General features: G+C 50.9%; 1 protein-coding gene across 1 annotated transcript; it reads left to right on the forward strand.

Annotated features, from left to right (window-relative positions):
• The first annotated feature begins 3,981 nt into the window (after positions 1 to 3,981).
• LOC131567055 (thrombopoietin receptor-like) lies at positions 3,982 to 9,923 on the forward strand. The gene is made up of 9 exons (XM_058818526.1): positions 3,982 to 4,035; positions 7,768 to 7,924; positions 8,087 to 8,216; positions 8,474 to 8,646; positions 8,750 to 8,892; positions 9,034 to 9,193; positions 9,360 to 9,447; positions 9,566 to 9,657; positions 9,739 to 9,923. Exons 1-9 carry the CDS (start codon positions 3,982 to 3,984, stop codon positions 9,921 to 9,923), a joined length of 1,182 nt encoding a protein of 393 aa, XP_058674509.1.
• The last annotated feature ends 607 nt before the right edge of the window (positions 9,924 to 10,530 follow it).

The raw sequence follows: 10,530 nt of genomic DNA on the forward strand, positions 1-10,530 counted from the left end.
TCATTCTTGATGTAGCTTGCAATTGCAAATTTAGATCTTTAAATCCCTTCTTAGTAGCTGCTGCCAAACTTTCTGTCTGTCCTAACAAATTGTTGAGCATTTCCCTGTTTCGATATGTCGCTACCGGAGGGAATAATGACTCCAATATCCATCCAAATTGCACTCCTGAGCCAGGTTCATGCCACTGCTCCTCTAGGGATTCTTCCCTCTTTCTGAGTCCTTTCCTTTGGATCAATCTATTCTGTTTCCAGTATGGACACAATGTGGGAAGCCCTAGGGTGATTTGTGTTACTGATCCATCTAGAGGTAAATGTGTGGTCCACTGTCCGTGTCCCAACACCCAGACTAAATTTCCAGGGCTATGCACAGTAGTAGATCTGCAATCTATAGGTCCATCCATGGACTCTCTGCTAACCGTGTGATCATACCCCCTACACTCGCATCCCCACTTTAATGCCATTTTCACCGGTACCAATCCAATTCGGTCTTCCGGTGTATCACATGTAAAAACCTCAGTACAATTCCAATCCTCTTTCTGCGGTCTGAACTCTGGGGAAGATGTAGACGTGAGAAGGGCCCTATGACGTGACTGATTCTTTAGTCCTGACCATTGGATGCACCATTGTACTTCCCCAAGGTAATTATAGTGTTCCAAAACACTAGGTCCCCATAATGTCTTCCAACTATTCCAGGTGTCAAAATTCTGTGTGACATTCTGACAACTCATCTCATTTCGTTGGGATTTCGTTCTTATTCGTACTGTATTGCATGGCTCATCTATTGGGGTTGCAATTAAACACCTCCTGGTATTTTGAATCCAACCATAATGATTGGAATTCTTTTCACATTCCTCTCTAGTCATAGCCCGAATGGTCATACACAAATCTCTCCATACATCTACTGGTTTGGGAACTGACTGGCAGGACCATGAAACATTCTTGAATGTTTCAGGCATTTTGGTTACTGGTATTATTCCCCAGGGAATTGGTTCACCTGCAGCCTGTGGTAAGGGCAGGCAAGCTGTTATTTTAGTCACATTCTGCATGCTCCCAAAATCTCTGATTAATCCTACCACTAAGTTTTCCTGCTCAGTATTGCATTCTATTGTATCATTAACCTCTCGTCTACTCCTTCTACCGTGTCTCTGTAAGGATAACATCATTCTGTCATGCCTCCACCATGCATTTCCTATTCTAGGATTAGTGACACTCGACCACCCACAACCTTTGCCTTCCTTCTCCCACCAACTGGTCCCGTCCTCTATTCTGTCCCAGGTCAGTTCCCTATTTTGCTTCTACCATTTGACCCAAAGGTTCCTTTGATATCTTGATCTTACTAGGAAGGAACAATTTATTCTGAGAGGTGGCCCATCTCACATGTCCACTGCCATTGATACTGGATTAACCTTTATGTTTTCAGCACGATCCCCTGTCCATGGCAAAACCCTCATACTCACTCTTTTGTAATCAAAACTATCCCGTATTTTGACCAAGCATGTATATTCTCCCGTATCGTTTGTGGTTACCTTGGTAAGATTCAGTACCGTGTTTCCTTGTTGTTTATCCTGATCCCAACCGACTCCTATCTTGCCTCGGCTTCTTTCAGCCCCCCGTTGCCATATTGCAATAACTTCACCGGCCTCAACTTTCTGGCTGTCAAAGATAACACAAGTTAATTGAACATCCATCCCTTCCATGACTGTAACCTTTGTTTCTTCAACCTGTACTAGAGTAGACCCTTGAACGGGTAATAGTCTCATGATCACTAGCAGTAATATAATTAAGAAGGCGGCTTTGCGCGGAAGATCATCCGGGTTGGAGACACTATCTGGGTTTCCCACTGGAACGGTGCCTTCTTTACCCTGGTGTAATGGATCCAAGCATCCATCCCCTGGACCTTCACCGCCGTGTAGGTCGTCATCATCACCTGGTGGGGTCCGCTCCATGATTCCCGTAGCGAATCCGTGATCCACTTCTTGACGTACACCTGGTCCCCAGGCTGGATGTCGTGGACAGAATTCTCCAGCGTGAGCGGTCTATTTCACTGTAACGTATTTCTTAAAGAATTCTATTAAGTGACATAACATACTCTGCAATCGCCTGGTCCCCACTCACATGTACCTCCCCTTTTAATACAGTTGCATGATATGGTTTGCCATATAATATCTCATATGGACTTACGCCTACCTTTTCCCTTGGTTTAATTCGAATCCTGAGTAGGGCCAAAGGCAAAGCTTGAGGCCAGTGCAGTTTAGCTTCCTGGCAAATCTTTTTGATTTGTCCTTTCAGGGTTTGATTCATCCTTTCCACCTGCCCACTAGACTGAGGTCTCCAGGGGGTATGCAAATTCCAGGTTATATCTAACATTCGTGCTAATTCCTGCACTACCCCGGCTATAAAATGCGGACCCCTATCTGATGACAATCCTAAAGGTACTCCAAATCTTGGTATTATTTCTTTTAACAAGGTTTTTACCACCTCCTTAGCCTGATTAGTTCTACATGGAAAAGCTTCCGGCCACCCTGAGAATGTACATACGTACACTAACAAGTATCTGTATCCCTGTGCCCTAGGCAATTCAGAAAAATCAACTTGCCAGTAATCTCCTGGTTGTGGCCCAACTTGCAACTTTCCCATTTGTATTTGTCTCCTAACTACTGGATTATTTTTCAAACATACCGGGCACATTGCATTAACTCTTTTTGCCATTGTTAACATCTGATTAGAGATTATCTCATTCTTCAAAAATTTTACCAATACCTCTGCCCCCCAATGACATTTGTTATGTTCTGATTCCAAAATAAATTTCATTATGCGGGTAGGTACCACTATTTGTCCCATTGGTGTAATGTACCACCCAAGTTGATTCTTCTGTGCCCCTAGCAAGTTTATTAGTTTTCCATCTTCTATTGAATATTTGGGCTCCTGATTCAGGTATGGGGTAGCCGGATTTGTTCTTACCGGTACCAATGCCATTTGAGTCCATACTTCCCGTGTCACTTGTGTGCTGTAACATCAGCAAATCGATTTCCTCTGTAAACGTCTCCTTCCGCAGTCTGATGTCCTCTAACATGCATTATTGCAACTGCTTTGGGACTGTGTATCGCATCCAGTAGCTGTAGCACTTCTTCCCGGTGCTTGATGTTGGTTCCCTGTGAATTCAAAAGCCCCCTTTCCTTCCATAATGCCCCATGTACATGAACCACACCAAAGGCATATTTAGAATCTGTCCAGATATTAACCCTTTTGTCCTTGCTCAAATACAGGGCTCTGGTGAGTCCAATCACCTCTGCCTTCTGGGCCGAAGTTCCAGGTAACAAAGCCCTTGCCTCTATTACCTGATCCAATGTTACCACTGCATACCCGGCATAGCGAGTCCCATTCTCGACAAAACTGGATCCATCAGTGTATAGTTCCCATTCAGGTTCTTCCAATGGTTCATCCTTTAGGTCGGGTCTGCGAATCCAGTTGTTTAGAGAAGTATCCCACTGGCCTCTTCCAGGATCCCACCTTCTGGGTGAGGACCCCCAATGCCAGTTTTTGCCTCTCATTCACGTACAACTGGAATTCCTTGGTCAGGTCAGGGAGTCCTAGGGCTGGGGCCTCCTTTAGTGCCTGCTTCAATTCCTGGAAGGCCTTCTTTTGCTGTGTCGTCCACTCCAACCGATGCTGCTTCAAGGCCTCATATAGTGGCTTGGCTAGGAGACCGAAATTCATGATCCACAGTCGACACCATCCCACCATTCCTAGACAAGATCTCAATTCCTGATGGTTACGAGGCAAAGGAATAGCACATATTGCCTCTATTCGGTTTACTCCCAAATGTCTCTGCCCTTGTGTGATCTCACAACCGAGGTAAATAACGCTATTTTTGACCAATTGAGCTTTTTCCTTAGAAACCTGATACCCTGCTTGGCCAAGCATGTTGAGTAATTTAATTGTTAATTCCACGCACATTTCCCTTTCCTTAGTAGCCAGAAAAATGTCGTCCACGTACTGCAGGACTACATACAAGGATGGGGATATTGTTACCTGGGTTATCTTCCATTCCTCCAGCTCCTTGGCCAGTTGGTTTCCAAAAATAGTAGGGGAGCATTTAAATCCCTGTGGGAGTCTCGTCCACATAAGCTGCTTCTTTCTCCCAAAATCAGGACTCTCCCACTCGAAGGCAAAATATTTCCTACTCTCTACTGCCAGTGGGATGCAGAAGAAGGCATCTTTAAGGTCAATCACTGAGAACCATTTAAACTCCTCCGATACAGATGTTAACAAGGTATAAGGACTAGCAACAACTGGATGTATGTCTTTCACTATTTCATTAATAGCCCTTAAGTCCTGTACCAAACGGTACTTACCATTAGGTTTCTTTACTGGAAAAATTGGAGTATTATACTCCGATTCACATTCCTGTAATATTCCTTGAGCCAAAAATTGTTTAATTAACGGGGCTACTCCCCTCCTTGCCTCAAGCTTCAAGGGGTATTGCTTTATCCTCACTGGTCGGGCCCCTTCCTTTAGCTCCACCTTTACTGGCTGCGCAGCTTTAGATTTTCCGGGGACCCCTGACTCCCATACCCAGGGTACTACAGCCTGCTCAATTTCTTCTGGAATAGGAGAGGCATCCACTTCCTTGATTACAAAAATGCCTGCTATTTGTTCCTCAGGTATTTCCAATTTCACCCTTCCCCCTTCAAATATTATTTTCGCATTAAGTCGGGACAACAGGTCTCTGCCAAGAAGGGGTGTGGGGCAGTTTGGCATATACAAAAATTGGTGATCTAATTCCTTCCCCCCAAACCTAAGATTTAAAGGTTGTAAAAATGGTTGTTCCTCTAGCTTCCCTGTTGCCCCCACCACCTGTACCGTTGTGTCACTCAAAGGTCCCAATTGTCTATTGAGTACAGAATAAGTAGCTCCAGTGTCTACCATAAATTCTTGATCCTTTCCATCTATTTCTAAAACTACCCTTAAATCCTTTTCTAGTCAGCTTTGATTCTGATAGTTTCCCAAAACTAGTGCTTGAGCGACTTCTGCTGGTCCTCCTGTGAATCCTCCCACAGGAGCATTCCCCATTGGACCTGTCCTTAATCCCATGTTTCCCATGCCCATACCTCCTCTAACCGGGCATTCATTTTTCCAGTGTCCCAATTGTCGGCAAAACGCACACTGGTTTGGATCCAACCTCCCCATGTTAGGTGCAAACCCAAATCCTCCCCGACCTCTTGGCAACCCCCCTCTGTCCACGATTAGTTCCTCCCCGACCTCGACCCCTAATGGGTCTTCCTCCTGCCCCTGTCTGTTGCATTACAGCCAGAATACTAGCTTGTTGTCTTTTTGCAGTTTCTTTTTCCCTGTTGTTGTATACCTTCCACGCTACCTCCAGCATTTTATCCAAACTTCTAGTATCCTCTCCTTCCAGCTTTAGTAACTTTTTCCTAATATCCTCTTGTGATTGCCCCCATAAACAACAAGGCCAATTGAAGTTTTCCTGATTGATCCTCTACATCTAAATTAGTAAACTTCCGAGCCATGTCTTTTAATCGTTCTAAAAAGGCAGACGGAGACTCATTCTTGTCCTGCTTGACCGAATACAAGTTAGACCAGTTCATAGTCTTAGGTATTCCTGTCCTAATTCCTTCCACCAACAATTCCTGATATCGCCCTTATTCCTCCCGTAGAGTTTGGGTCCCACTTAGGTTCCTCACTTGGTACCAATTCATCAACTGTCTCATTTAGTTGTCTCAACCGAATCTCCTCACGAGCCTTTTCTCTAGTGGCTCTAATAACCATTTCCTTTTCCGTGGAATCCATTATAGTATCTAATAATACCTGTAAATCATTCCAGTCCGGATTCTGAGTCTTTATTACCATTTTAACCACCCTTGCCACCCTTTCAGGATCCTCCCGATAACTCCCCGCTGATTGCTTCCATATTACCAAATCCCCGGGGGAGAAAGGCACCTTTATAAGTATCCTTTCTCCCTGTGGTCCCACAGCTTCCCTTAACGGCGCAATTAACTGTGGCCCCTTCTGCCCCTTCCTTCCCTTGTGAGTCCGCCCTGCTAACAGAGTTCCTTTAACACTCTCATTCTTTTCTAAATCACCACCATCACTATCACTCTCACTAGATCCCGTTTTTATAGCTATATCCGCAGAGGGAGCAGGGGGCACATTAGGAGCAACCGGAACCCTCGGAGGTGCTATACAATAAGACAAATCTTCCTTGACTGAAGGATACAAATTACGCTCCTTTCTTTCTTTACATCCCACACACTCCCTTTCATCATTCACTTCTAAAACAAAAATACCGCATTCCTTTTGCCATTCCTCTTTCCGATATAAAACGAAAAACAAATCCAAATATGGTATTTCATCCCATTTCTCATTTCTCCTTAAAAATTGCATCAAAGATTCCATTATCCCCAATTCCAGTGTACCATTCACCGGCCATCCCACTTCCCCAATCTCATATTCAGGCCACCAATGATTACAATAATCTATCATTTTGCTTTTATCCAATTCTTGATAATACCCCTCACTTTTCCACCGTTTCAATATACAACCTAATGGTGTATTTCCAGGTATTTTACCATTGGCTTGCACTAAGGTTTTAAAAGTTTTAAAAGACATCATATGACAACCTTTAATTCCACTATTAATCCCAATAAACCAATATACCTTAAACCAATATACCTTCTCGCCGTCCTTCCCTAAAACAAACAGGAGGTGAGTTCCGGCCCTGCGTCCTTAGACGTCTTATGGCCGGAGCCTAGGCTTTTTTACCAACCACCAAATCCAAATCCAATTATCACCTTTTTCCAATATAAAGCACCTTCGGGCTCACCTTGGCAATTGTCCAACAGGCACGGGGTGTCGGGTACGACCGATTACTCCCCGAGAAGTGCTCGGTGCCGGCTTGGAGTGGATCGGGACGCGAACCGCCCCAGCAGCCCTTGGAGTCCTGCCGCGGTCGCCAGAAAACTGTTGCCCGATTGATAGATGACACAAAACTCGGATAAGTTTTGTGGGTGCTTTAATAAGGGCCCGGGGAACTGGGGGACTCACGTCCCAAAATCCGAGCCCCCAAATTCACGTGTGGGCGCTTCCCTCTTATACATGCGGTTCATAACAAAGTCTCCAAGAAACAGTTTCCCCGTTCCCCTTGCCTGGTCACAGACCCCTTGTGATACATTCCTTGGTTCACAAACAAGATCATTAATCCTCTGCTTATCTTATTCTAAGAGCATTGTATGCTGCCTCCAGACACGTTAGCATTCTTACTTTCCTGCACTAGTTTAATTATTTATTAAATCCCTAAGACTACCTGCTAGGTTACACACACAAAACTCAACACACTTTTCAACGGCTACAAAACTACTTTTTAACAAACCAGTTCACACACAACTCACTATAATTAAATATTTTGCTAAATTTCATTTCTTTTCCAGCACAAGCACATACCTACTCTACACACCGTGTATGAAGTATAGGGGACAATTCAGAACAATGTTCTCACCTCGCTGGTAACTGCCAAGCAAACCTGACGGAGGCTTCAAAGCAGGACCTCTGAATGGGACCCAGCCAGGTGTTGGATGGTGAAGAGTCCCTTCTCGTTCAGCTCCCTGAAAGGCAGAAGATTGATTTTTCTCTCCCCCAAGGCAGCACCCTCTGAAATGAGCAGCACTGGGACAGGTCCTTGGAGGTGTCAGGGATGGGCAGGGGCCTTTGGAGCCTGCAGTTGCTCCTCAGCTTGGCCCCTCTCCTGCAGAGGCTGGTCCAGGCCAACACTTGGGTGGTGCTCTGGGGCCTGGAGCCAGGGGTGAGGCACCACATCCAGCTGTGCAGCAAGCCCGACGGTACCTCCATGGACGGCGTCTGGGGGCCCTGGTCACAGGCTCTGGCTGCAGAGACCCCCCACTCCTCCGGTGAGCAGCCATCCCCTCTGCAGGGTGCTGGCAGCAACAGCAGGGAGACACCCACGCCTGGGGCTGCTGGGGTGGGGGTCCTGTTGTAGCAAGGTGTAACTCCCAAGTTTTGGGGGGCCAAGGGGAAGCAGCCCCCTCCCTGTCCTGGCTCTCCCTGCCCAGGAGACATCGGGCTGTGCTGCAGAACCCCTTACCTGCGGCACGAGCGCTGCGAGTGGAGCTGGGACCCTGCAGAGCCCCACAGCTCCCACCAGCTCCTCTACCGGCCACCTCTGAGCGGGGCTGGCACAAGGTAAGGGGCATGGCAGGCAGGTGGCACCCATGCAGGCACATCCCAGAGACCACTGGTCCTGCTGTGTCCCAATATCCCACACTGGGCCCCTTGCCCATGCCCTGCTCTGTCCTGCCCTTCCACCACCAATCTCATACCCCCTCACCACATTGCACCTCCAACTACAAGCAGCAGTAGCTTTCCTGGGGAAGAGCAGGAGGAATGCTGGCTGTGGGTTTGCTTTGGTGAGACTGACTGGCTCCCCACTCCTCCCACAGGGAAGATGCATGGCAACAGTGCGAGGAGGTAAGCAGGGGGGCACAGGGCACCTATGCCTGCACTTTCCAGCCCAAGGCTGGCAGTGCCATCTCTGTCCTGGTGAATGTCACCAGGACCCACATGCTGCCCACACTCAGCTACTTCAAGGAGCCCTTTTGGCTGCACCAGGCTGGTGAGTCCCAGTGCCACCGCAGCCCCTGCTTGGCTCACAGGGGACACAGTGTCCCATGTCCCGTTTCACAGGAGCGACGAATGCCTATCCCCAACACCAGCAGTGCTCACAGATGCCCCACAGCTTGTGCAGGCAACAGTGTCGCAGGGCCGGCTGAGCGTGCAGTGGCTGCCGCCCCTGGAGCTACCTGCAGAGCAGCTGGACTACCAGGTCCGCTATGCCATGGAGAAAAGCCATGACTGGAAGGCAAGGCCTGCCCAGGGAACCCCGAGCAGCGCTGCCCCCTCCGCTGCTGACACACGGCAGGCGCGGGGTCGGGCCAAGCGGGATCCGCCCCTTGGTGCCAGCCCACAGCAGCCATGCCTCCGCCTCGGCTCTGCCCCGCAGGTCCTGCAGGTTCCGCGAGCAGCGAGGAAAGAGGTCCTGGACCTGCGGCCAGGCTCCCGCTACCCCGCGCAGGTGCGGGCCCAGCCCAGCGGGCCGTGGTACCCGGGCAGCTGGAGCGCCGGGACCAAACCCGTTGTGGTTGATGCCGTGGCCGATGCGGGTAAGGGGCAGGGCTGGAGGCTGCGGCCGCAGAAGCCTCACGGCTGAGGGCAAGAGGCAGACAGTGCTGGAAATGGGGAGGGGGGCACGGGGCAGGGGGCTGCGAGGGGCTCAGAGATGGTGGCTCTGGGAAAGGCTACAGTTCCGGCATTCCTCCGCCGATGCAGGCTGGCTCAGCCCCAGTGTTACGGTGGTGCCGCTGCTCTTCTCAGCAGCGCTCCTGGGGCTGTGTTGCACCTTCCCCTCCCTCTACAGGTAAGGGCTGTGCCGGGGGCAGGCGGGGGGGTCCAGCACCAAGCCTGGGCACCTTGCATGGGGCATTAGGGCACCTCAAGTCTGAGGGTAAATTCGATGCCCCTTCCTGCGTACCCAGCAACATGAAGCCGAAACTCCGGCCGCCCGTTCCTGAGCTGCACCGTGCTCTGGGCAGCTTCCTCCAGGAAAGCAGCAAGCACGGCCAGGCCAGTGGGTGGGCAGGGCGACTCAGCTGCTCCCAGGGGCAGCTCGAAGGGCAGCCCCTACCCCGTCCACTCCATGTCGCCCCAGGCCATGCCTTCGAAAAGCAGCCGCCGGAGGAGACCGTCCTGCCCTGCCTGCTGGAGGTGCTGCCCGGCCCGCCGCCGGAGCACTCTGGGGGCCGCCTGTCCAGCACCGACATGGCCAACCAGTCCTACCTGCTCATGAGCGGCTGGGAGCCGCGGGCAGCCACGACCGCCCCCACCCCGCCATAAACTCCTGTTCCCCCCGAGCCCCCGCCTGGTCCCTCCTGCGGCGCCGCGCCCCCGGCGCGGATCGCCCCGCCTTAGCAAGACCTGGTCCCGCCTCCGCTCCCGCCCCCTCACTTCATGCGCGGAGCGCTCCGCCCCGTCCCGCGGCTCAGCCAATCGCGTTGCGTCGCGCGGCCGTCGCCGGGCAGTGCGCGGCCGTTGGGTGTGAAGCGGCCCAGCGGGGCCCCGTCCGCCCGCCGTTTGAAATGCTGCGGGGCGGGCGAGCGGCGGCGGCGCCGCGGAGGTGAGCGTGCCACAGGGCCGGAGAGGCGGCCTGCAGGCGCAGTCCCGAGCGGGGAGGCTGTGGTGAGGCGGGCAGGGGAAGGGAGAATGTTGCTTATCGGAGGGAGCCCCAAAGAGCGGCTGGAAGAGGTGCCGGCTGATCAAGGACCCCCGAGGAGCGGAGGGAGGGAGGGCGTATCGGCTGACGGAGTGTCCCGAGGAGCGGCTGGGGAGAGTGGGGGTGTGCGTTGGCGGGCAGGAGCGGCCGCAGCGCTTGCACGGTCCGGTGGGGGGAGGCCGGCGGGGCTGTCGGAGCAGGCTCAGCCCGGCCGCTGGGCACGGCTAACCC

Source organism: Ammospiza caudacuta, chromosome 22 (assembly GCF_027887145.1).
Source record: "Ammospiza caudacuta isolate bAmmCau1 chromosome 22, bAmmCau1.pri, whole genome shotgun sequence".
Taxonomy (NCBI): Eukaryota; Metazoa; Chordata; class Aves; order Passeriformes; family Passerellidae; genus Ammospiza; species Ammospiza caudacuta.